General features: G+C 42.9%; 1 protein-coding gene and 1 long non-coding RNA gene across 3 annotated transcripts in view; both read left to right on the top strand.

Moving 5' to 3' along the window:
• Window positions 1-16,863: 16,863 nt before the first annotated feature.
• Window positions 16,864-21,109, top strand: LOC124988803 (uncharacterized). Its single transcript, XR_007109494.1, has 3 exons — window positions 16,864-17,027; window positions 18,153-18,203; window positions 19,709-21,109. It is a non-coding gene; the product is annotated as an uncharacterized LOC124988803 (long non-coding RNA).
• Window positions 21,110-24,845: 3,736 nt separating this feature from the next.
• Ppp1r14c (protein phosphatase 1 regulatory inhibitor subunit 14C) overlaps window positions 24,846-27,208 on the top strand; it is an 84,054-nt gene continuing 81,691 nt past the window's right edge. Inside the window, exon 1 of one of the 2 annotated variants that reach the window (XM_047558576.1) lies at window positions 24,846-25,734. In XM_047558576.1, coding sequence (XP_047414532.1) covers window positions 25,423-25,734 — 312 coding nt within the window. In that variant the 5' untranslated portion in view covers window positions 24,846-25,422. The remainder of the gene's footprint in view (window positions 25,735-27,208) is intronic. The other variant, XM_047558575.1, reaches the window with a different exon arrangement.

The following is a 27,208-nucleotide window of genomic DNA, read 5'->3' as shown; positions in this document are numbered from 1 at the left end:
TTGGGTCTTCGTTTTTCTTGTGGGGACTGCCATGTACTTGTAAATAAAATTTGTGTGATTTTCTCCTGTAAATATGTCACCCAGCTAGAAACCCTGAGAGGGTAGAGGAAAAATTTCCCCACCCCTGGGGAGTTGTTTTCATGGGCAAGCTGGTGGGAATGCTACTTGGAGACATGTAGGTCTTGTGGAAGGGACTGTATTAATCTGCTTTCTGTTACTATAATGAAATGCCCCAGGATAGGTACTTACAAAGAAAAGAGGTTTATTTTGACTTACAATTCAGGTCAGTGGGAAAAGGGCCATGTCTGGTGGTGGCCTTCTTACTGGCAGTCTCGAGGTGGCACAGGACATCACATGACAAGGGAGACAGGGAGTACCTGTGTATGTGTGTCTGCTGGTCCTTCTCCCTATTCTTATAAAGTCACTGGAACTCAGTCTTGGGGGCTCCACTCTGAGGACCTTATCTAATGGTCATCTCCCAAAGGCCTTGCCTCTAAATACCGCCATAGTCAGATTACATCCCCACCCCCTTACTATTTCACAGTGGGGACACTTGAAGCTGTGGTGGACACAATCAAACTCTATCCAGACCACAGAGGAATCCTCAGACGAGACAAAGTTGCCAAACTGCAGCTCACAACTGAACAGGACTTAAAAAACACCTTCTGTTTCACTTGAAGTTTTCTTTAAATTTTTTGTTTTTAAATTTAGTTGTCAGCATTTTAAAATTAGGAGATTTCACATAAAAATCCAGATTCCCTGAAAACCTGAAAACCTGGGACCTGGGTTCTTGGTGGAAGTGAAGATGTACCTGTATTTAACATGCAAATGAGTCTGTGTCACTCCCTCCTGGGGACTCTGAGGTCTCCAGGCTGGAGAAGGCATTGTTGGTGGACAGGAGCCACCAGGGTAATGGCTAACTGGTCCCTGGCACAAATTTGAAGGAAGCCAGAGCCAAGATCCTTAGCTCAGCGCCCTCAAGCCTGGAATCAAAAGAAAGTGACAAACACACACCTGCATAAACATGGTTGCACAATGAAGCCATGTCAACACTTGGACCAACTCAGAGGTGCGTGGCTCAGGAAGTGCCTTGGAGGTCAAGGACAACTGAGCGCTGGGAGGAGAGAGGGACTCAGAGCTTGTGTTCTGGGCAACCGACCCCTGCAGTAAGGGGAGACTCAGGCTTGGAAGGGCCTTGCCCTTGGTTCAGTGCTGCTGATGCCTTCGAAATGACTGACCATTTTCCAACTAATGCCATTTTGCGTGGTGTACCCTCCCCATGTGATGTAGCCAGTCCTGGAAGAGCTTAAGCAGAGTAGGACCCCTGTAAGTCCCAAGGGGATGGTTTTGAGATTGGGTGCTTTGAAGACATTGAAATTGTTGATGGCGCCCTGTAACCTGTACCTCTGAAGTCCTGTGCAGAGAGTAATCCCATGTGGTACTGTGCTAATCAGTGAAAGCAGAGAATCCAGTCAACATGTGCTAGCGCTGCTAGGGAGCAACTCTGCACACTCACTGTTGAGATGACAGTTACTGCAGTCACAGCCAGAGGGAAGTGAATGCCTCCTCTGCTCTCAGAATTTTTTTTGCAGATTGTTGGATGGGCAGATCACAGTCTGTGAGGACAGTGGTGATATGAAGCTGTTTGTGTCCTAGCAGATGCTGTGGCCTCTTCAGGAGAGTCTACTCAGTGTTACTAATTTCCTTCCAGATGAATACAGTATCAATATACGGCAACCACAGTGGGAACCCAACCAAATGCTTTGAGGACTAAAGATCATAATATTTTTGCAAGTGAATTATGTTGGCCTCTTTGTCTAAAATTTCTGGATCATACCTAGTTTTTGTAGTAATTAAAATGATTTTTAAAAATACTTTTTAATTGATAAAAATTATATGTATTTATGGTTTACCCAACAATGATTTGAAATAGGTTTAAGAGTGGAAGGGCTAAATCAAAATAATTTGTATTATTTCACATATTTATTTTTTTTTGTGGTGAAAACCCTTAAAATCTATTTTTGATGATATATTGTTATTAACTATAGTCACATAGACTTCTTGAACTTATTCCTTCTCTAGTATTGAAATTTTGAGTCCTTTGACCAACATCTCTCCAGACTCCCCCACACCCAGGCCTTGGTACCTACCTTTCCACTCTCCACTAAGTTTAATTCTTTTAGCCTCCACATAAAAGGGAGACCAGGCAGTGTTTGTCTTTCTGTGCTTGGGTTTATTTCACTGAGCATAATATTCTCCAGCCTCATCCATGTTGTCACAAATGACGGGACAGAATTTCCTTCCTTTTTGAGGCAGAACAGTATTGCATCGTGTATATATACCTGTATATATTTTCTTCATTGGTTCATCTGCTGAGGACACTTAGACTGATCCCATACCTCGGCTGTAGTGAACAGAGCTGCAGGGAATGTGGGTGTTGTTCTCTCTTTGATTTACTGATTTCCTTTCCTTTGGATCTCTACCCAGACGTGGGATTGCTGGCTCACATAGTAGTTCTAGTTTTAATATTTTTGAGGAACCTCACTATTGTTTTCCATAATGGCTGTACTAATTTACATTACCACCAACAGTTTGTGCTGGTTCCCTTTTCTCCATATCCTTGCCAAACTAACCTTTTGTCTATTTGGTAGTGACCATTCTGAAGTGTGTGAGGTAATATGTGTTGTGGTTTTGATTTGCATTTCCCTATGTTCAATGTTTTTTTCATAAGCCTGTGGCCAATTGTATGTCTTCTTTTGAGAAATGTCTATTTAAGGTGCTTTGCCCCTTTTAAAAATGATCTTGTTATTGAGTTGAGTTCCTGATATTTTTTAGTTATTAGTCCCTTTTTAGACATAGAGTTTTTGATTTTTCTCTCCCATTCTACAACTGTCTCTTACTCTGTAGATTGTTCCCCTCACTGTGCAGAAGCTCTTTAGTCTGATGCCATTCCATTTGTCTACTTTTGCTTTTGTTACCTGTACTTTGGGGGTTATATCTGAAAGGTTATTGTCAAGACCAATGTCAAGTTTTCCCCTGGGTTTTCTGCCCATAGTTGTAGGGTTTCTGGTCTTAGGTTTAAGCCTTTAATTCCTTTAAAATAATTTCAAATTGATTTTTGTATATGGTGTGAGGTAAGGATCACACTTCATTCTGCATGTGGACTTCCGGTTTGCCTAATAGCATTTTTTGAAGAGACTTTCCTTTCCCCATTTTATGTTTTTGGTAACTTTTTCAAAATTCACTTGATGGTTGTAAATGTGTAAATCTAGTTCTGGGCCCTCTATTTTGCTCCTTTGCTAGATATCTACTTTTATGCCAGCAGCATGCTGTTTTGATTAGTATTGCTTTGCAGTAGGGTTTGAAATCAGGTGATATGATCAGCATTGTTCTTTTTGTTCAAGATTGAGTTGGCACTTCAGATTCTTCAGTGGGTCTGTCCATAAGAATTTTGGAATTGTTTTTTTCCATTACTGTAAAAAAATATTGAAGCCAGAATTGAGAACAGGCAATTAGACGTAGAAATAGGGAATCCGGTCAAATAGAAAAAATGGAGCCTGTGAAAACCATCTGCATCTGGGAAGTTGGAGACCACCCCTGGGAGAATGGAAAGTCAAAGACCTCCAGAGCCCTTTGATTACCAAATTTACCTGCCCTTACCATTCTGTTTCAAAAGACTGCAGCAAGGAGTTGCTAATTAATGCCCCTGTGCTCCATTTGGCCCCTCCCTGCTGCCCTCTGTTGCTCACATTTTTACTATCTCAGGCATCTCCTGGGCCTAGTCACTGGGCCAGAAGGAGAGAGATAAGCGGAGAGAGAAACAGGAGAGCAAAGGAGACCCTAATTTATAAAAGATGCAGGGTGCACTCACTTCTTGGGATTCTAGAACATCAGCCATGCCCCCCTTCTCCCTTCTGGGAGAAGTCTGTTTTACTACTTTTAAGTAAAATCTGCCTAATATATTCTTGCCTTGGCATGCTTCTCTAACATTATACTTCAACTTCTGAGGAAGCAGAACTCATCACCAATAAATGGCAGTATCAATATCATTAAAATTTTGATAGGGATTGCATTGAATCTGCAGACTATCTTGTGTAGTATAGACATTTTAATGATTTTAATCCTAGTCCATGAATATGGGATATTTTCCCATTTATTTGTATTTTCTTCACTTTCTTTAGTCAATATTTTATAGTGTTCAGCATATTGATTGATCTTTTGCCTTCTTTGTTGACTCCTGATTGCTTTTAAAAATTCTGTTGTAAATGGAATTGTTTTCTTGATTTTTTTGAGTAGCTTTCTGTTAGTGTATATAAATGTTACCTATATTGTATGTCGATTTCATAATTTGCAACTTTACTGAACTAATGTATTATTTCTAACAGTTTTTTGATGGAGTCTTTGGGAGCATTCCATACATAAGATCATGTTACGTACAAAAAGGAACAATTCAATTTCTTCCTTTCCAGTTTGGACTTTTTTTTTTCTCCTTTGTCTAGTTACCCTGACTTGTTTGTCAAATACTATGTTGAGTAGAAGTAATGTAAAGAGGGTGGGCATCTTGTCTTGTTGAACTTAGAGGAAAAGCTTTCAACTCTTTGCTATTTACCATAATGTTAATATGCAGCCTTTATTGTAGTGAGGTACATTGCCACTGTAACTGATTTGTTGAGGATTTTAAGCAGGAAAGAATATTGAATTTTTTCAAATGCTTTTCGTACATCTGTTGAGATAGTCATATGGGCTTTGTACTTCATTCTGTTAATGGAGGGCTATAGTTTGAACTTTGAATGTCCCCAGAGGATCAGTTCCCACCTTGGTGCTAGGGGATTTGGTGGAAACTTTGAAGTGGGGCCTAAGGGGAATTCTTTGGGTCACTGGGGACAGTCCTCAAGGAGATTGTGAGGTCCCAGTCTCTATTTTTCAGCTACTAGCCATGAGTTAAGTGGTTTTGTTCTGCCACATGGTTTTGCCATGTTGTATTGCCTTACAGCAAACCCAAAAGCCATGGTGTCAGCCATATATGGACTAAACCCTCTAACCTATGAATAAAAATAAACCTTTTCCCTTTATAAGATGGTGATCTCACATTTCTCTTTTAATTGTTCTTTTTAGGTATACATAGTAGTAGAGGGTATTTTGACATATTATACATATGTAGAGTATACCTTATTCTAATTAGGATCCCATTCTTGTGGTTGCACATGATGTGGAGTTTCACTGGTCATGTATTCATACATGAACATGGGAAAGTGATGTCTGATTCATTCTACTGTCTTTTATATTTCCATCCCCGCTCCCTTCTCTCATTTCCCTTTGTCTAATCCAGTAAACTTGTATTCTCCCATACCCCTGCCTCTCTGTTGTGTGTTAGTATCCACATATTAGAGAGAATATTCAGCCTTTGGTTTTGGGATTGACTTATTTCACTTAGCATGATATTCTCCAGTTCCATCCATTTACTGGCAAATACCATAATTTAATTCTTCTTTGTGGCTGAGTAATAGTCCATTGTGTATATATATACCACTTTTTCTTTATCCATTCATCTGTTGTAAGGCACGTAGGTTGGGTCCATAGCTTGGCTATTGTAAATGGAGCTTGCTATAAACATTGATGTGGCTGCATTGCTATAGTATGCTGATTTTAAGTCCTTTGGGTATGTACTAAAGAATGGGATAACTGGATCAAATGGTGGTTCTATTCCAAGTGTTCTGAGGAATTTTTATACTGCTTTCCATCATGGTTGCACCAATTTGCAATCCCACTAGCAATGTATGAGTGAACCTTTTTTCTCACAACCTTACCAACGTTTGTTATTTGTCTTCTTGATAATTGGACTGGAGTGAGATGGAAACTCAGTGTACTTTAATTTGCATTTCTCTAATTGCTAGAGATAGTGAATGTTTTTTCATATATTTGTTGACCATTCGTGTTTCTTCTTCTGAGAAGAAACTGTTCAGTTCCTTTGCCCATTTATTGATTAGGTTATTTGTTTTTGTGGTGTTTTGTTTTTTTTAGTTCTTTATATATCCTAGAGATTAATGCTCTTTCTGCAGGTAGGACAGATTTTCTCCCATTCTGTAGATTCTCTCTTCATGTTCTTGTTTGTTTCCTTTGCTGTGCAGAAGCTTTTTAGTTTGATACTATCCCATTTATTGATTCTTGATTTTACTTCTTGCGCTTTAGGAGTCTTGTTGAGGAATTTGGTTCCTAAGCTGACATGATGGAGAGTTGGGCCTACATTCTCTTCTAGTAGGCACAGGGCCTCTGGTCTACCGTTTAGGTTCTTGATCCACTTAGAATTGAGTTTTGTTCAGGGTGAGAGATAGAGGTTCAATATCATTCTACTACATATGGATTTCCAATTTTCTCAGCACCATTTGTTGAAGAAGCTATTTTTTCCTCCAATGTATATTTATGGCACCTTTGTCTAGCATGAGATAACTATATAAATGTGGGTTTGTCTCTGTGTCTTCTGTTCTGTTCTATTGGTCTTCATGTCTGTTTTGGTGCCAATATCATGCTGTTTTCATTACTATAGCTCTGTAGTATAATTTAACATCTGGCATTGTACTGCCTCCTGCTTCATTTTTTATCACTAAGCTTTGGCTATTCTGGGCCTGTTATTTTTCCAAATGAATTTAATGACAGCCTTTTCTATTTCTATGAAGAACCTCATTGGAATTTTAATAAGAATTGTATTAAATCTGTATGGTGCTTTTGATAGTATGGCCATTTTGACAATATTAATTCTGCCCATGCAAAAACATGGGAGATCTTTCCATCTTTTAAGGTCTTCTTCAATTTCTTTCTTTAGTGTTCTGTACTTTTCATTGTAGAGTTCTTTCACCTCTTTTGTTAGATTGATTACCAAATATTTCATTTTTTCAAGCTTTTATGAATGGGGTAGATTTCCTAATTTCTCTTTCAGTTGATTCATCACTGAGGTATAGGAACAAAATTGATTTTATGCCCTGCTCCTTTGCTGAATTCATTTATTAGTTCCAGAAGTTTTCTGGGTTTTCTAAATATAGAATCATGTCATCAGCAAATAGTGATAGTTTGAGCTTTTCTTTTCCTTTTTGTATTGCTTTAATTTCTTTCTTCTGTTAATTGCTCTGTCTAGAGTTTCAAGGACAGTGTTAAGAGTGGTGAAAGAGGGCATCCCTGTCTCCTTCCCATTTTTAGAGGGAATGCTTTCAATTTTTCTCCATTTAGAACGATGTTGGCCTTAGGTTTAACATATATAGTTTTTACAATGTTGAGATATATTCCTACTATCCCTATTTTTTCTAGTGTTTCGAACATCAATGGATGCTGTATTTTGTCAAATGCTTTTTCAGAATCTATTGAGGTAATCATGTGATACTTGTCTTTAAGTCTATTTATGTGATGAATTACATTTATTGATTTCTGTATGTTGAACCAAACTTGCATCCTAGGGATGAACCTCACTTGATCATGGTGCACTATCTTTTTAATGTTTTTGTATGTGATTTGCCAGTATTTTATTATGAATGTTTGCATCTATGTTCATCAGGGATATTGGTCTGAAGTTTTCTTTCCTTGATGCATCTTAATCTGTCTGGTTTTGGTATCAGCATGATACTGGCTTCATAGAATGAATTTTCTATTTCATGGAAAATTTGAGGAGTGTTGGTATTAGTTCTTCTTTGAAGTTCTGGTAGATCTCAACTGAGAATCCATCTGGTCCTGGGCTTTTTCTTTGTTGGTAGGCTTTTGAAGGTGTCTTTAATTTCTTTGCTTGAAATTGATCTATTTAAATTTTCTATGTCCTCCTGATTCAATTTGGGTAAGTCATATGTCTCTAGAAATTTGTTGATGTGTTCAAGGTTCTCTATTTTATTGGAGAATAGATTTTCAAAATAGTTTCTGATTTTTTTTTGTATTTCACTAGTGTCCGGGGTTACATAGTTCTTAAGAGAAAACCAACTAAGACATATGGCATATCTCATTTATAGATACATAGTGGTGTATCAGAAGAATGTATAGAAATATTATTTTGCATTCCTGGGAAAAATCTCACTTGATCATAGGGAATGATCCTTTTAATATGGTGTTGAATCTGGTTTGATGATATTTTTTGAGGTTTTTCTTCATCTATGTTCATCAGGGAAATTGGCCTAGATTTTTCTTTTCTTGCAGTATCCTTGAAAAAAGTACCATATTTCACTGAATAATTGTCACAGTTTTTATGCCAACTTTTTTTTTTGCCAAAAAGTGGTGTGTAATTATTATATGAATTTTTTAAAAAAATTTGCCAGTATTACTTTAAAATCATTTATTACTAAACTATCTTTGGTGGGAGATCAGAATGCACAGTATACTTATAAATATATGTTAATACAGTTGTAATGATTATGTGGTAAACTATAACATACATTTTAGAAAGGTTAGTAGTTTGTTGTTGGTTGTTATGGGTTATTATTAGGTTATTGTGGATTAAATGTGTAGTCCCAAAGGATACTTGAGGTCCTAATCCCTAGTGCCTCAGAATAAGACTTTAAATAGTCATTGCAGATGTAATTAGTTAAGATATGAGATCATACTACACTAAGGTAGATTCTTAATCCAGTATGACAGATGTCCTTGTAGGAAGAGGCGAGGACACACATACTCACACAGTGAGACTGACATGTGACAACAGAGGCAGAAATTGAAGTGCTTTAACTACCACCTAAGGAATGTCAAGAATTGGTGACCACCACCAGAAATAAAGCAGAGGTAAGAAAGTGTTATGGTTTGCATCCGGAAAGGTCCCCCAAACTCGTGTGTTGAAAGCTTTGTCCTTAGTGCGGCAAAGTTCATAGGCAGGGCTTGTAGGACATGGTGGCATATAAGGGATGCGATCTCATCAGTGGTTTAATCCATTTGATGGGTTAATAAGTTGAATGAACTGCTGGGTGGCAACTATAGGCAGGTAGATATGACTGGAAGAAATAGGTCACTCAGGGCATGACCTTGGAGACTATATCATGTCCCTGGCTTGCCTCTCTTCTCTTTCTCTCTGTTTCCTGGCTGCTGTAGCTGAGCTGTTTTCCTTTGCCGTGCTTTTCATGCTCTTCCGCCATGATGTTTCTGCCATTGAGCCAGTTGACCAAGGACTTAATGTGCTGAAACCATGAGCTAAAATAAAATTTTCCTCCATTATGTTGTTTTTGTCAGGTATTTTGGTCACAGCAACAAAAAGGTGACTAACACCAAAATGATCCTTCCCAAAAGTTTCAGAGGGTTTTGGCTTTGTAGATTCCTTGATTAGGACGTCTAGCCTTCAGAACCATGAAAGAGCACATTTCTTTGTTTTAAACCATGCAGCTGTGGTACTTTGTTACAATAGTCCCAGGAAGCCAGTGTGTAGGTGGGTATTCCTCAAAATTTTTTTTCTTTTTGTATAAATATAGATCTTTTTACATGTTTACATTTAGATTTAGAAAAAAAATAATAGAGGAAGTCCATATTTTAAAATATCCTGATCTCATTTTAAGCTCTCAAAGTTTTTCCTCACAGGTACATTTTAAAATGTGTACTGCATTATATAAGGCAAAGTATAAGGGAGTGATTCTATAGTATTCTAAGGGGGTATTCCATGTAAACATTTTCTGTCATTCATGAATGTCTGTGCATTGCAATATGCACAAATCCTGGTCTGGTACGTAAACATGAGCGGTGTAATTTTTGTCTTTTATTGTTCTTTAAATTATTCTGTGGGCTTAGTCCTGTCCCCTGCTCTAGGGACAAGCACTGGAAGTTTTTATGATCACTCTCAGAACTTTTCTGATCAATTTTAATTGAGCAGGCTCAATATTTAATATGCTCAAGTCAGTATTAATATGAAAACTTGAATCTTTTCTAAAGCCTCTTCCCTCTGGCAACTCTGACTTGCAACAGGCTAGGAGTTACCAGGGCCTGAACCAGGGAATTGGCACAGCAGAATTTGTGGGATGGATTTCACCTCTCTCTCCTCTGAGCTCTGCTATGGTTTCGATGTGGTCTGAGTACCCCCCAAGGGTCCATTGTGATTGAACAGGGTGGCACTGTTGGGAGATGGTGGAAGCTTTGGGAGGTGAGGTCTAGAAGGAGGCACTTAGGACTTTGGGGGTGCATTGAGGGAAATGTGGGTTTCCAATTTCTCCCTTTGGTTTCCTTTTTGGTGATGTAATGTCTTCCAAATAAGCATGCTTCTGCCATGCTGTGCCACCATTTGTCATTCTCACCACAGGTGAAACCTATGGTGTCAACTAATAATGGATTTTGAACCTCTAAAACTTAAATAAATAAACCTTATCTCTTTATAAAGTTAACTGCCTCAGATATTTGTTACAGTGATGAAAACCTGACTAACACAGGCTCCTCTCTAATCTACTACCTCAGACATCAAGTCCTCCCGGGTACGGAGCTTAGGGCAGGAGAAGCAGGGCAGAGAGGCAGGAAAGTTGAGTTTTCATGTTTAAAATGGCAGCCCTACCCCTGTTAATGTTAACAGGGTGTCTATCCTCCCTAGAACTCATCACCTTCTAAGATACTTTATAGTTTACCTATTTGTTCTGCTCACTGTTCATTGTTTGTCTCCTCCCACCAATATATAATCTGCACAAAAGAGAAATCTCTGTTTTGTTTTCTGATGGCTCCCAAGTTCTTAGAAGGATGCTTGGCAGTAGCAGGTGCTCAGAGAGTAAGCCATTGATGAATGAATGTGTGAGTTAAACAAAAGAAATGCAGCACCGTTCAGGGCTTGGCGGGTTTGGAAAGTTGACTCTGTACCCTTTTGTGGATTGGTGGAGGGACACTCTTGCCCAGTCAAGTCACATCCCTTGATCTCTCACTCGTAGCAATTTAACTTGGATGAAATGTCAGTACTGCATCTTGTGAGTCACTGCTCCACACCCCTGTCATCTGGAAGGACTCCCTTAGCTGTTTTATCCTGACCCCTCTGCAAGGTTCATTTGCTTAGGATCCATGACCTCCTTTTATCCCCTGTTCCCCTGATCAGACCTGGTTCTCACTGGGGCTCCACACTGGGTTCCAGGGAACACTCAGGCTTTCCTTGACAAACTCTAGGAGGGTGGCTTGTCCCCTGCAGTTGTCTCTTTTTGCTCTGCCAGCACTGTAGTCAGCCAGGTTCTGTCTGGTTTCCAGGCCTGAGTCAGACGCTAACCACCTCTCATGGCTTCAAAGTCAGGCCCTGCAGGCTGCACCCTGGGGTAGGGTGAGCTGCACGCTCAGCTGCAGTGCCCCACCACCTACTCCTTCTCTTGAAATGAGTGTTTTCAGAGTGGCTCAACTTCTGTCCTCTACCCTTTGTTAGTCCTGTGCTTTACTTTGGAACTTGATCTCTGTGGTCATTTGGGGTCACAGTGAAATGTGCTTTGATTCCTGTTTCCAGGGCTTACTCTGTACCCAGCCCATGTTAATCACTCTGAAATACAGTCTATGGCATGATAGTACTTGATCCTATAACATCTCTGTGAGAGACATACTCTTCTTGCACCTGTTTCACATACAAAGAGACAGAGGTGAGACAATCAATATCTCACTCAGATCGACAAGCTACAAAATGACAGAACCCAGATTCAGATTTGCCTCCAGGGTTTAATAAAGCTTACTGCAGTAGATGTTTACCTATCAGTTTTTCATTTGTTGAGAAGACCTAAAAACAGAACTTTAAATTATTAAGCAAAAGATCTTTTTGCAGACTACATTGTTCAGAATGAAACTTTACTTTATTGAAAGTGAGGAATAAGATTCGGGGTTTATTCATAATCTCACAGATATGATGGGGCAGAGATTGCTGAGAGTGCATGGAAACCTGGTTTTGCCTATTCTCCCTGGGCATGTAGCTGAATCTGAGCTGTATTTCCCAGGTCCCACTGCCCTCAGGAGTGGCCTGTGTGACTGAGTCATACCCAATAAAATGTGAGCAGAAGGGTGCTTTCCATTTCCTACCTGGCCTGGGAAAACCCATCCCATGCTGTCTTCCTGGCTTCCCCCTCCTGAAGGTTTGATTTTAACACTGAGGACCACCTTGAAGTTACTTGAATTTCAACTTGAAGAATCAAAGATGGCTGAACTTTCATGAGCCCAGACCTCATGAAATTACTGCATAGAAGAGGGCCGTTCATCTGTCCAGAGTTAATACATGAGCGCAGAATGAATATCCACAGTGGTGGAGCCATTATGTATTCAGGTGTCTGCCACCGCAATTAGCTCCCTCTAAGGAACATGCACTGCATTATTGGTGCAGCAGCAGGTGCATAAGTAGAGCGGGAAGCTCACAGGCCAGATGGAGCTAAGTGCTCCAGAAAACCCAGGCACAGTCTGCTGGTACTGCTACTTACTTCCCAAAAAAATAAGTGTATTAATTTAAGTTTCTCTGAGTAGCGTTAAGATATTATTTAGTGCCAATAAGGGTTGACTAACTAGCTGCAGCCTGGAAGGTATCCTGGGAGCAGGTTAAAGAGTCCATAAATAAACATAAGCCACACGTTATCTTGACCACATCAAGTAAATGGTCCCCATTAGCAAAACTCCCCAGATTCCATTCTAATTTCTCATGTATGCTCAGAAAATTTACTAAAACCTCCAGGAGGTTTGGCAAAAGAAAATCATTGGTCTTGATTCTGCAAATGAACCCATTGTGGCTGTCCTCTTGCTTGTCTGTTTTACATGTCATTGCAATTCTGGCCATCCTAACCATGCCCAGGGGATTTGCAACTGCTGAAAAGATAGCTATTGGAGCAAACAGGTCAGCTTTTAAAACAAGCTCAATTAATTTATTGCAAACACTTACTTACCCCTGAGGAAGACAAGCCTGAATCCTGGGTTCTTCCCAATCACATTGCTAGTCACACCTTGTTCTTGGTGTGATTCTAAGGGTTGCTTTATACCTGCCTGACTCGGGAGAGAGAAGTAGGTAAGCGAGAGCTTGCTGAGTCTAAAACTCAGATTAATGAAGATAAATCTGTGGAAGTTCAGCATTGAAGGTCTGGAGGAACGTCAGTGGATTGTGACTAGGAGGAAATCCTTCTGCAGAGACTTCCTGTTCCCTTTCCTCAGGGTGGTGGCCAGACAAGTGCTTGTACTTGGTAAAACTTTGCTGCATGGCATGGGGGTCCCTGTGATGTGGACAAGTGACTTGCCCTTTTAGCCATTCCTCTCTTCAAGGTGAAGAGTGGAGAGAATTAAAAAGTAGGTGTAAATTAAGCTCCATGACAGTGGTTGGCATTTAGTGAGGGTTATGTGAATGTTGCTATTATTTTTATAGTAGCAGTATTAATATTCTTCTTGGATTCTGACTTTAAGAACATTGAAGTAACTGTCACTATCCTTCTCTTAATAAACTGAGTAGAAAGAGCATAGAATAATTATAGCTTATCAAGATGACATATATATTTTTTGGTTCAAATAGCTTTGGTATTTAAATATCTGTTATTTTGAAAAATTAACATATGTTGTCTTCTAATTTATTCATTAGAACTACTGCTTGCCAAATACTATGCTAAGTACTGGGAATAGTAAGCTAATACAATAAGCCAAATCCATTCTGTTTTTCTTCTGAGAATTTATAATCAACCCTGTCGGTGAAAAACCTTTTTTCCAACCCCACAAATTTTCTGAAACCACTCTGACGTTATATTTTAAATCTTCCAAGTTTTATAGGCTGCTCCTTCCTTTCAGGACTCTTCTCTAATGTTCTTTGGCCTACCACTTACTAGGTCCTGGGGCCAGTTTCCATTAGTTAAGAAATCAACTGACATTCACTGTGTTTGTAAAAGAATTAATTATTCTACTTAAAAAATAAGATTAGGATTTTAATCAGGAGAAGAGAGGATAGGAGGGCAGAGGGAGGTACTAGGGGAGGTTCTGAGGGGGGTGAAATTAACCAGATTATGTTGTGTGCTTATATGAATACATAACCATGGACCAATAAAGATACAATAATAAAAAGGGTTAGACTTTTAGACAACCAGCATTTGAAAAAGATTACTCCTGATTCTAAGTGTGCTGCTTTGTGTCCATTTCATTTTTTTCTCCCGTAAAGTAAAAAAATGAGAAACACTGACATGACAGGCAGGCAGGTGACTGTGGAAGCCACCCAGCTAACGTGGGTACTGAGGCTTGGGCCGTGGGAGGCAGGATGCGGCCCAAGGCTGGTGTCGCCTCTCCTGGGTCCATGGCAGACAATGCTCATGCCCAAGGGCAAGATTCTTGGAGCCCTTCCCCACACAGAGAACCAAGTGACTCTGTGAAGCACTCCGCGTGGTCACTGGAGATGAGGCTTAATTTCTGCTCCAATTCTGTAGGAAGTCATAGTAGCCAGGGACACGTGTGCCTAGTTAGGCTCTGTGCTTGTTCCCAGGGGTGGGGTAACGAAGCCCCTCCCACACGGTGGCTTAGCAGGAGTCCACTGTGTTGTAGAGGCCACACATTCACGATCAGGATGTTGGCAGGCCATGGCTCTGTGACGACTCTGGGTGAGGACCCTTCCGTCTCTTCCAGCATTGGTGGCTCCTGGCAGTCCTCGGCGGTCCTCAGCGGTTCTCCGCAAGCCTCGACATTCCTTGCTTGACGTTCCTTGCTTGAAGGCACCCCAGTCTCTCTTTGCCGTCACATGGCGTTCTCCGTGTCTCTTCACAGTGACTTCCTTTGGGTGTCCGTCTGGGTCTCCCTCCTCTTCTTGTGAGGACACCAGTCATATTGGCATGACCCCATCCTGAGTCTACCTGCACATGAAGTCATGTCTGACGTTCCAGGAAGGGCATGTGGTGTGGGGGGCACGTCTCAACCCAGTACAGGCTCTATGCTTTTGTCACTGTCACACAGGGGTTTATCCCAATTGGCAGCTGCCACTTTGGTCCTGGAAGATCAAAAAGAGTGTGGGAGGAGAGTGTGGTGGTGGGTTGGGGTGGGCAAGATGTGGGGAACCGGCAGGAAGGATGTTGGGAGAGGACAGGGTACCTAGGGGGGCAGTGGCCTTGGAGTCAGGAAGAGGGACACAGTCCACCATTCACAGTGGGGCTCTGGGCCCAGAACCCACCCACCACTGCATTCCAGGATCCAACCACGGAGGGCCCAGCCTAACCTCTCCACGTGTGCCGTCTGGCTAGGTCCCCGCCCTGCCTGACTGGTTTTAAAGGACAACACAGAGGAGGCAGCACCATGTGTAATTAGATTCTGTTTTCCAGAAAGATTGTCCATTTCTTGGCTCACTAGAATCAGGAATTTACTAGAATTTTTATTTTCTGAAATGGTGGCTCTTGCTACCGTTCTGTGATATATACAGGGACAGTTGGGAAGTACCTCGAGGCTTATCGTCATTCATTATGCTCTACTGCATTTCTGGGATTTCAATGTAAAACCTCTTTCTAAGTTCACAAGAGCTCAGACAGCCAAAGGGCATCGGTGGAATATTTTATAATTTTCTCTTTCCATGGGTTGGGCAGTGAGGTCAGAGAAGGTTAATGCTGTTTATTACTTATTCTACAATTTATTGCTTTGCCGTCTACACTGAATATAGTAGGCATACTTACTACCCAGTTCATTTTCTCAACTGTAACATTATTGCTCTACCATGACATACCATATAATAATTTGGTCTGTTTTTCAAACTGTCTGTATGTGACATACTGTAATAGGTTTTCCTGTTATCTCAAATATGAAAACTAGAAAGAAATGCCATTCTCCACTTTTTCAACATTTTATGATCCCTAGGATTAACTAATTCTCTGTATAAGCTTCTGATAGACCATACTCTTTTCTTTTTAAATAAGGAAGTAGTTTTCTGGATGGCGTGATAGTTTTTTATTTGTAAAATTATACAACTCTGTCTGACCCCCCTTTATAATCTTATGATCTAGGTGTTTTTGTGTGTTCATAAAGATCTGCTCTCCATATTTCAAAACTGTTGGAAAATTGCTTTACCAATTTCAAATTGTACGATGGGATTCACATGGCGACTGAATGGTGCCTATCTGTAGACATGGGCACATTTGACGAAAAGTTACGGGGCTGATGATGATAATGATGATGATGATGGTGTTGACTCTGAGGATTTTGAGGAGCCAAGAAGGAGAAGAAAGTAGTTAGGAGAGCAAAAGCATAAAGGCAGACTGAGAGAGCAATGTTGAAGAATAATACAATTTTCACCCACAAGGTTGCCTCTAAATGGTTGGGGACACTGGTCTTCAGCCCTGGTTGCACAATGGCATCACATGGAAACTTTCTAACAACACCAGTGCCAGGCTTGGTCCCAGCAGACTCTGTCTTAGTGGGTCTGGGGTGGGCCCAGCCTCAGATCTGCATCCCATGTGTCAGGGGAAAGTGGAACTGGCATCTGGCAGATACTATAATATAATTACCAATTGATTCTGGAGGGTCTCAGTTCTCAAAAGCAGAGAAAGAGAAAGGGAAAACTGCCTTCGGTTATCAAAACAGAACTTGGCTACTTCAAATTTGGGATTTGAACAGTAAATTTTTTGAGGCTTGCATGGGTATTCCTTTGAGGCTGACTGGGGTCTGATGCTCTCCCATGGGCCACCAGGCTCCACCAAGGCCAGCGAGGATGGGAGGAAGGGGTGCTGCATGCCCATAACCTTGAGACCTCAAACCACAACCTTGCCCTAGAGACCTGGCAACTTGGTTTCTTTATCTTTCCATAGAATATAATAATCAACATTGCAAGAAGATTATTGCTATCATTTGAATGTGTACCCAAATTTTATGTGTTGGAAACCTGGTCCCCAATACAGACATGTTGAGAAGTGGGATCTTTGGGAGGTGATTGGTCATGAGGTCTCTACCCTCATAATTGATTAATCCACTCATGGATTCATGTATTAATAGGTTATTGAAGGAATTGCTTTGTCGTAAAAGCAAGCTCTCTCTGGAAGCTTGATCTGTCTTGATATGTGATGTCTTCCGCCACATTGTGATGCAGCAAGAAGGTCCTCATCAGATGTTGAGGGGATACTGGAGCCATGCTCTTATACTTTCCAACCTCCAGAACTGTGAGCCAAATAACTTCTTATTCTTTATTAATTACCCAGTTTCAGGTGTTTTGTTACAATAACAAAAAGTGGGCTAAGAGAATTACCTTGCAGGATTGTAAGAATATTTTATGAGATAGCATTTATAATAAAATACCTGAAATTTAATAGGGTGTCAGTGATAGGTAGCTTTGGGTATTATTAGACCCAAAATATTATAAACCGGGATCAACTGCTCATTGATAGGATTAACTTAGGACCTGCCTACCCTGGATATTGGTCCATTTGCTGGTGGTGAAAACCACCAATGTAGTGAGGTCTAGAAATCTCTTCTTGACTCTAATCACAAGACCCCAGTAAAAAGGCTTCTGCCACCCCATCAGTAGTTCTTTTGGAGTTCTTGTTTCTAGAATGACCTCTCAGTTGTCCAGATAATTGACACAAGGAATATCAGGTCCTCCCACTTGTCCACTGGGGTGGGACCTGCTGTGGCATTCAGTAGCATGCTAGGATTCCAACATCCACAGAGACCCCTATAGAACAGGGAGGCTGATTTCTCAAACAAGGATTCTCACACCACCCTCCATGGTATGTGGTAAGAGAACAATGCAGAGACCTTGTGGCTTCAGTTGGAAGGGTCACGTCTTTCTGGGTCACTAGGATCATCTGCATTTTAATGAAAAATTTCCAGAAGAGGAAATTAAAATCAGTGTCTCATTCTATGAACAATGCCAAATTATTATTGCTATTATTATAGTTATTAAAGTTTACAAGTCATTCATAATTACAAAATGAGACCTTTATAAGGCACAGTGCTTTTCAGGCTGTAGTGTCTGAACGGGTGCCCGCTGGTGAGCTGTTTGCTATTGGTCCATGGTGAGATAAGCACGGAAATGGAGAATAGATATTTAGAAAGTTTTTGGGTAATTTAACCATGTCATGAGACCAGTGGCATGAATGGGTCTCACAGAGCAAGGTTCCGACAGACCGAGTGTCAGACTCACATGGTAAGTCATGTGGCACCGGTTACAAATGTGCGTGGTAGGACCACACATTGCTCTCTAATGAACTTGGGAAAAACGGACTTGGTCCTCACAATAGATGGCTTAGGTGGTAACCCTCGCAACCATTCCTACTACTTTGCAGATGTGAAAATAACCACTACGGGAGAGTGTGACTTGCTGATGGCACAGCCAGGTAAGATTAGAAGTGGAACCATGATTTGATGTCACACTCAATTCTTCAGCCACTGTCTCACAGTGGTGACTTGAACCTGCAAGGTATGCAAAGCTGAGATTGATGCTGAGGGAAAAGGTGACTAGAGATTCCACTTGTGGGTAGGACCTTGGAAGAAGTGACAGTTTTCCTTTGTTAATTGAAACATAATAAACCCACAGGAGTTTCTCTCCAGAGGGACAATTGTGACTTCCTATGACTTAAAACCACCAGTACCCAGCTGGGCCAATGCTGGCAAGAGATGAAAGAGACCTACCCTTTTATACATTTGTATTTAGGAATCAAGAAAAATAGTATGCACCGCTGGAAGTGGAGTAGCCTCACTCATTCACTCATGTGGGACACCGACCACATGCTAAGCACCATTCTTTGTTCTGAGAGTACACATAACCTTTAGCCATGTCCTTGTCTTCAGGAGTTTGCAATGTAATGAGAGGACAGATGACCCAACAAACCTTTTCTGTTGTCAGTGAGTTGGAGAGCACTACTGTTTGAACCAGTGGTTCTAGGAAGTGGAGACATGAAGGTGAACACCAACGTCCTTGTGTTTATAATTTGCATTTTGGAGGAACAGTGAAGCAATGAACCAATACATATGTAATTTTCAAGCAGTCACAACAATGAAAGAGAAATATAAAGGACAAGGGAGAGAGTGTGCAGAGAGAAGGTTCCTCTGGAAAGGTATCATTTGAGCAGAGACCAGATCATGCAAAGTCTTCATAGGTGGTGTGATAGAGATGGATGGTAGCCATGAGATGGTGCAAAAGTGACATTTTGCTAAGATGAGGGAAGTGAGAAAGAGCTTCACCAGGAAGGTGAGACCCATGCTGGTCCTGCAGAGGAGAGAGGGACTTTGCTGGAACCATGGGAATGTGGAGGAAGAGTGGTTGTAGGCTGGGTAGAGCATACTGAAAGAGTTCCTATTTGGGAGCCCCAGGTTTGGTAAGGTATTGGGCAGAGTGAGGGTGTGGGGAGGGGAGCAGAAAGTGGGGACCAGCTCAAGATGAGCCTTGTGTGCCAGCCAAGAGGTTTTGGACTGTGACCTGAAGGAAAAGGGAAAAATGGAAAGTGTTTTAAACCTAATTTCAGCCAGCATGGCACGATCACATTTGCATTTAGCAGTCTCTCTGAAGGAGTAGTAGAGACAATGGAAGGAGAGTGATCATACTGAAGGAGGTGCAGACTAGTTGGGAGACAAAGGAGAAATCCCGGAGAGAGGGGACAGGCCTGGAATCCGGAAAACATGGAATCATTAGGATGTACTTACTGATAAGAGGGGTGGATGAATCTCAGCTTTCTAGACCGGGAAAGAAAATGAATGGTGTTAAACAGTTCTGGCCAAAGGAATACAGGAGCGAAGCATGTTCAGCTGTGGAAGATGGGTCTCTCAGTCTATTGGTACTGCTATAATGGAATACCTGAGACCAGGTAAGTTATAAAGTATGGAATTTTTTTTTCCTCCACAGTTCTGGAGACTGGGAAGCTCAAGCTGAAGGCTCTGGCATTCAGGGTCTGGTGAGGGCTTTCTTGCTGCGTCCTTCCATGGCAGAAGGGATACGAAAGCAAAAGGGGGGCAGCCCCCTCAAACCTCTTTTGTGAGTATACTAATCCATTCTTGTGGACACCACCCTCATGACTGGATCACCTCCTCTCCAGTCCTCACCTCTTGATATCATCGCACAGGCAACTTGTCAACATGGGAGTTTTAGGGGACACAGATACCTAGCAGTGGTGACATTGATTTGAATTGCTTTAGTTTGAGGTGGTTTTACAACATCCAGGTGGAGGTGCCAACTGCGCAAGCCCTTGGAGAAGCATGTTCAACCTCCATTTACTGGACTCATCAATGGGAAGAAGAAACAATTGAATTTTCTCTATAGAGCATTGGAACAGGACCCCTGTGGAGATGTGTTCCCATCCCCAAAGTCAGGATATGCTGTGGTCATAGTGGGACAATGCTGGAATGTCCCACTGTTTATAGACTCTTCACAAACAACAGCAAGTGCTGTCTTGGATGCTTTTTCCCAGTAACAACAACTGGTGAAACAAGCAGCACTGAGTTGCACAGAGAGGTTGAATAACTTAACAAGATCACACAGTGTCTAGTGGCATTGGCCTGATTCAATCCAGGCAGTTGGGTTCTGGGTTTATGCTGGGAACCACCACAATATACTTGTGAACTTGTGATTCTCAGCCTCCTGAGTTGCTGGGATTACAGGTGTGTGCCAATGCACCTAGCTAAAATGTATTTATTATTGTACTTTGTGATTTAAAATAAAATATGTGAAAAACACTGGGCTGGAACACTCCTTACTCTGCCAACTATTGATGGCCAAACAATATTCCCCATACTGTTACTTTCTCTAGTGAACAGACATAGATGTCATGTATGTCCTTTAAATATATCAGCAGGCGCCTTGACACTGAGTGTGGGGTGCTGCAGATGGGAAGCCAGAGGCTGAGATCTGCTCACGTCTCGACTTGGGGAACCTGCGGCAGACAGGTGAAGTCACAGCTGCAGAGGCAAACCGACAACCTTGCACGAAGGCCACCACGCTTTGTGCAAAAAGTACTTCTGCAAGGACATCTTCCCGGGACCTCCCTGTCCAACCTGGGACTGACGCCACTCTTGTTATTGATTCCTGTAGCCAAGACTGTTTTCCAAAACATCTTATGCAATCCTCCTTGTCTCGCCCTTTAAGATTTCCCCTTACCTCAATCTCTTTGAATATGCCCACGTGTATTCTTGGTACACTGCTCTGCTACTCCCAAATACATTCATTATCTTTGGAGAATCTCTGTTTGTTGTACAGGTTGACATAAATAGCAGATGCCTGCCAATGAGCAAAGAACTGGGTCGTGAGTTGAGCTGGACCTCTGAGGCTGGGGTGTGGGAGAAGCAGCTCACTGAAGCCACTGCAGTTCAGACAGGAGGCAGAGGAGAACCAGGAGGGGGCTGGCATCAGAAGCCAAGAGAGGAGGGCGGTTTGCAGGGAAAGAGATTCAAGATTGTCAGCTGTGGCTGGAGGTGGAGTTACCTAAGTGCTGAAACGTGAGCATGACCTTGAGCAACACGGAGTGGGCTGGCAACCTTGGGGAGGCACCTCCAGTCCAGGGTTGGCAGTCAGACCATGAAGGGCCCAGAGTGGAAGACAGGGATGTGGGGCCAGGAACAACCCTTCTGAAATGTTTTGCAGTGAAAGCAGGGTCAGCAAGAGGCCTTGGCTAGAAGGGGATAACTGGTCCTCTAGAAAAAAACGTTGAACCTAGTTTTACAGAGACAAAATATTCTACAAGTTAGGGTTCCTGGAATGGGCAGGGGTATTGCATCTTGGTTAAAGGGGGTGAGACGAAGCTGTGAATTTTCCCCCTACTTTTCCTCATGTCTGAACACCAGAGAATTTTTGTTAATTGCTGAGACAGAATTTAGACTTGTGACGATGACTGCTCTTTTACAAATAAATAAAGAAATTTATTTACAAATAAATAAAGAAATTTATTTTAAAATTATGATTCCAAATCATAGATCCAAAGGTCCAGGAGGAGGCAGAAATGAGAAGGAACTAAAAAGAAGATGAAACAGTAGCCAAAAGAAAAATGATGTCCCCACCCTGGACACAACATTGATCCATAAAGAACAATGAGATATTCTGAGAACTGAAAACTCTCTGGGTAACTGATAAAATCCCAAAGGACAGACTTAATTTCTTCCATGTTTATGGTGAAAATGAGACTTAATATTAGTTTTCTCTTGGTCTTTTTGTTTTATCAAACCTCTGAGAGAATCCAGATATAGGCATTATTACTCAAGACTAGAATACTATGTTCGGGTTTGGGGCCTTGGGCTATAATTATAACATATTCAAGGTAGATTACCAGGTGTTGCATAATTATTGTGACACTAGTCTTTAAGGAGTAAGAAAATTTGCAACTGAGTATAAACATTTGTACAATATTTAATTATTTCCCTGGGGATGCAGAAGCAGTGGGGGGACTAAAAGCTCTGGAACCCCTGTGTAAGTCATCTTATCTAATAGTCTTTGGACACAAAGATCATATTCAGAGATAAAAGATTATATATAATCCCCAGTCCCCCAAAACCTTTTCCAAAATCAAGGAATGAGGGGAAAAATGAGCAAGTTAGGAAAACACAAAATTGTGATGGACAGATGACACTTCCTTAGAACTTTCACAGGAGGGAGCAACTGCCTTAAGGTAAAAGCCCATCCCTTTCATTCTTGAAAATCTCCAGATCATTCCATTCACTAAAAATTATTCATCATTTTCATTAGGCAGAATTTTTTTTAAAAAACCTTGCTTTCAACAAATGTGTGTGTTATAAATGAGCAATATAGTTGGTTTTGCTCAATTTATTATATTCTTATAAATTTTTATTTGCTTATGGTGCTGGAGATAGAAAGGAGAGTCTTAGGCTTGCTAGGTAAATGCTTTACCAGTGAGCTACACCTCCAACTCTGCTGACCTTAAATAGTCACCCAAGTAAGAGGGTCTCTGGCCTGGGCATAATTCCTTTCTTTCCCAAATATTTTGTCTTCCATTTTGGAAATATGTAAAGGCGTTATATATTTCTACTGTCAAGATCTGAACACTGAGTTTTACTATTTTTCAAACATGGAATAAAGCATGTGTGTTTGGGGAACAGGGCCATGCAGTTCATTTCCAGTGTAAGTTATGTCCTCAGTAAGCAAGTGGGTTTTTATAAAAATGAGCTCTCCTGTTGGCTCAACCTCCAGTTGTTAGTCAAGGTGACTTATTTGGGCATTTGAGGGCCAACATGCCCATGGAAAGAAACTCACTATTTTTCTACAAGTTCAGGTGCTTACAACCTATGTCTTTCAGTATCTGTCATTTTTGAAATTGTAAGCAAGCAAAAGCTGAATTTTAAACACAAAGGAAAAAGCATCCAATGCTGTGAGAAAAAATGGGCACAAGAATTTTCCTCAGAAAGAACTTCGTGAATTTCCATAAATTCTTTGAAGTTATTCTTAAATGACTGACTTCATTGTCCAAAGACCCAGAGTAGGGAGTTGGAATTTCCCACTCTTTGCCATACTGCAGGATCACAGGCACAATTTAAAAAATTATTGGCATTATCAGATCTAAACTCTGGAATAGGGCAGAGATTTCACATAGTTTCTTCTTATTAATTAAAATTTTAGTTGTTTTTGTTTTGATTCAAATTCTCTTCGTTAGTGGGTTTATTAAAGCTGGTGCTAGTCAACTTGGCAAGGTGCCAGATGTCTGGGGAAAGACAAGCTCACTCTATGTGGGGGACACTGCTGTGGATTGCTGCTCTCCCTCTTTTTCCTCCTTGTGGACAGAGTTCCATTTTGTGGCAGCACTCACCCACTTCCTATAGGTTCAGGATTGAGGATGACCTACCCTACCAGGCAGGTAGTGGTAGGGAGGAGGGTCATCAGTCTCTAGGGGCCAATCGTAGTAATCCCTGTCCCTTATCACTGATAGATTTGCACAAAACCTCACCTTCCACGGGCCAGCTGGTCTCTTTTGGAGGGCAGGGGAGATCTGATCTTTTAACCTTGACCCTTTTCTAATTACGCCAGGAGTCTAAGGGCAACACCAGCAGCTCTGTTTCACACTTAGATCCTTCCCTTTCACTCTTCAAGGCCCCATGTGTCCTTATAATGAACTGTAGGCAGGGAACACAGGGAAAATCCCTACTTGGGCTCTTGCTGGAAAACCCCAAACTGAGGGAACAAAGGCTATCATAGATCTGGGTAGAGCAACTCTGTGCAGAGTCCCACCAGCTGGTTATTTTTATTTCTGGTGTCTTTTATAGCTGTCAGCCTAGAATCCCACACAGAATGCTTTCCACCATAGAAAGGTGTCCAATGTGATGTGGCTGTCTCTTTTACCTCAGAGAAGCTTCTTTGCACAGCTACAAGTAACCCTCACCAACTTTTCTTTTAATATTCATAAAAGCTACTCACTTGTATTTGAACATCTTTGTGGTTTCTTTCAGTTGCCAGAACAGAAATGGATTGTTAGGTACAGTAGAAATATGTTAGTGTCTCCCTGCAATTTTACACACATGCACATGCAGTTTTCGGTTTACAAATTCCCTCCCCACCTCCCTGCTCTAAACCTTATAATAAGCTCATTCATTCGTAATTCTATTTGGTTGCATGATGTTTTTCAAGTAGTTAGTGAATGCATCTGCTTTCCTGGGTAAAAAGAGGTTGTTGGAAATGGCATTGAGAGAGGAAAGCTGGCTGAGCAGGGAAAGCAATACCCAAAATGTGTGAACCCAGCAAGCGCCAACGGACGACTCTTAGAAAAATTCTTGGTGTCTGGATGTCCCTAGCCCCTCAGCCCCAGCGCTGATCACGCCTTCTGCCCTTTAGATATAAAGTTATCGTAGCGCCCTTCCTATCATTAAACAGATGCTTGGTAAGGAAAGAAAAACTGGTCTGGAAATAATTGCTCAGGCGCGGTAATTGTCTGATTGCACAAACAGCGCCTCATCAATTTTTCTCACAATCCCAGAGAGGAAGCGGCATCCGTCGTGGCCTGAATAGGAATGTGTTTGGAGTCGCTGGGTGGGGCCGCGAGGGGAGGAGACACTCCCCGCCCTCCGAGGAGTCGGAGCCGCCACTACAACCTCCGCGAGGAGCCTTCTGCGTCCTCCCTTCCCGTCCCTTCGTGGCCGGGGCCGCCTGGGCCAAAGGCCGCTGGGAGGTGACGGGTTTGGTGAGCTTCGGGAAAGCGAGAGAAGCGCAAATCTCCGTCCCCAATTCCGGAGAGCACGACACCGGCTGCCACCCAGACCCACGCCAGGCCCCTCCGGACTACACACGGCGCTCGCGCGTGTCTCTGCTCCCACAGTCGCCGCCCCTGGTGACTCCCACGCCTGGGGCCCTCTCCGGGCGCGCGCCAGACCCGCCTCCCGCGACTGGACCCCGAGGGTCTGCGGCCGGTCTTCCAGGCGGCGGCCCCTGCCCTCCGCTCCCGCCCTCCCGGCCCGCCCTCCTCCCTCTCGCCGCCGCTCCTCCCGCCCTCCGAGGAGCCCGGCGTGCGCCGCGCGGAGCAGGTGCGGGCGAGCCCCTCGCATGAGGTTGTCCGACTGGCAGTGGTAGCGGCGCCGGGCGCTCCGCCCGCCCCTCCTCGGGGCCGCACTCGGACTCCGGCGCGCGGGGACATGTCGGTGGTGACGGGCAGCAGCGAGGCGGCCGGCGGGGCCGGTGGCGGTGGGGCGCGGGTTTTCTTCCAGAGCTCCCGCGGCGGTGCCAGCGGCAGCTCGGGCTCCTCCCGGGAGGACTCAGCGCCCGTGGCCACGGCGGCCGCTCCCGGGCAGGTTCAGCAACAGCAGCAGCAGCAGCAGCAGCAGCAGCAGCAGCGGCGCCACCAGCAAGGAAAAGTGACAGTGAAATACGACAGAAAGGAGCTTCGGAAGCGGCTGGTGTTGGAGGAGTGGATCGTGGAGCAGCTGGGTCAGCTGTACGGCTGCGAGGTACCAGGGCTTGGGGCCGGGAGAGTCGGGACCCCGCTGGCCCCTCTGTGCCCGCCAGGAATTCTCTTGGACCCCAGCTCCCAGGTGCACACTGTCCTGGTTCGCGGGCACAGAGCGCCGGGACCCAGGCGCTGCGCGATCTCTCTCCCTCGGGTGCCCTTTGGCGCCGGGACGCTGCAGCTGGGACGCCGCTGCCCGAGTTCAGCTGCAGGGTACCTGGCTCCCCTCAGGGCTCCGGGCGGTAGCGGGGTCTGTATGTTGGGTCTTGGGAAGCGCATTTTTCCCCCGCTCTGAGATCCGAATGCTTCTGGGCCACCACTGTAGCTGCACGAAGTGGGGCTCCGAGGAGTGCCTCCAGCTGCGTGAGCAGGGGTTGGGGAAGCCGCAGCAGCAGAGAACAGCACCCACTACCCGGATCTGGGCAGCCCAGATTTTGTCGGAGAGGGAACAGGGAAGAAATCTTGAGCCGTGTAACAGGGAGGAAAGGTTTTGTGGATCTGAGAGACACCTTTGGTTTCTGAAATTCGATACCCAAATCATGAGATGGACGCTTTCCCTTTTCCAGCCAGACCCGACGCATGTCCCCATAATTCGTCCTTGCATTCCCAAAGCTGCACACGTTGGCTTTGTCGAAGCAGCGTCTTTGGGGCTATTCAAGCTCCGTTATTCCCGCAGCTGGGCGCAGAAGGGAAGCCTAGGGCCCACCTCACAAGGTGCCTAGGCGGTTGGTGTGCGGGATGGCCAGGATCCGCCAGTTCGGGGCGCTCAGCTCCCCTCCACATCACACTGTGGCTTCCCACAGTTCAGGAGCTAAGGTTATCCACGGGTCTGACTGACGTGTATACATTTGATATGGGGAGAAACATTTAAAATAAGTAGTAACAAATATGTGCTAGAAAAATGACCAAAGCCAAATGAATTCCCAAGAGAGTCCTTTAATAACAGCGAATGCAGCATTCTCCTTCTCTTACAGGAGTGGAGTTTGGAAAGGGTGCAAACCTGAAGGGGATTAATAATTAAGGGTATGGCTTCTAAGTTCAAGCTAGATTTGTGTCCACAAAACTGTTCTGCTCTTCAGCAAAAATTAAAGCCAGATGAACTCACTGGCTTTACCTTTGATTTTGGGGCATTCTATATTTCCCACATTTTATGGCCTATTGTGAATACATATTTTCTTTAACATTCTTATTGCACAAAGAAACAGCCTTCTCATTGCTGACTACTGATGAATGATTATGATATAATGAAGTTGACTGTATAACTAATGAGCTTGTAAAAATATATTGTTTCTCCATCCCAGCTCTTACAAAAAGCCAATTTAATTGCCTAAATAAAAACTGGCCAAATTAAGAAGTGTTCATGGGATTTTTTTTTTTTTATTGGAAGTTGGTGAAACTCTTTAAAGAAACAGTATATTTGATTTAGGTGGAAATCCATTTGGGCAAATAGATGTGCTTAGTCTTGCCTGAGTAGA

Source organism: Sciurus carolinensis, chromosome 7, assembly GCF_902686445.1.
Source record: "Sciurus carolinensis chromosome 7, mSciCar1.2, whole genome shotgun sequence".
NCBI lineage: Eukaryota > Metazoa > Chordata > Mammalia > Rodentia > Sciuridae > Sciurus > Sciurus carolinensis.
Note: the sequence above shows the minus strand (reverse complement) of the source record. Positions and strands in the feature narration are given on the sequence as shown.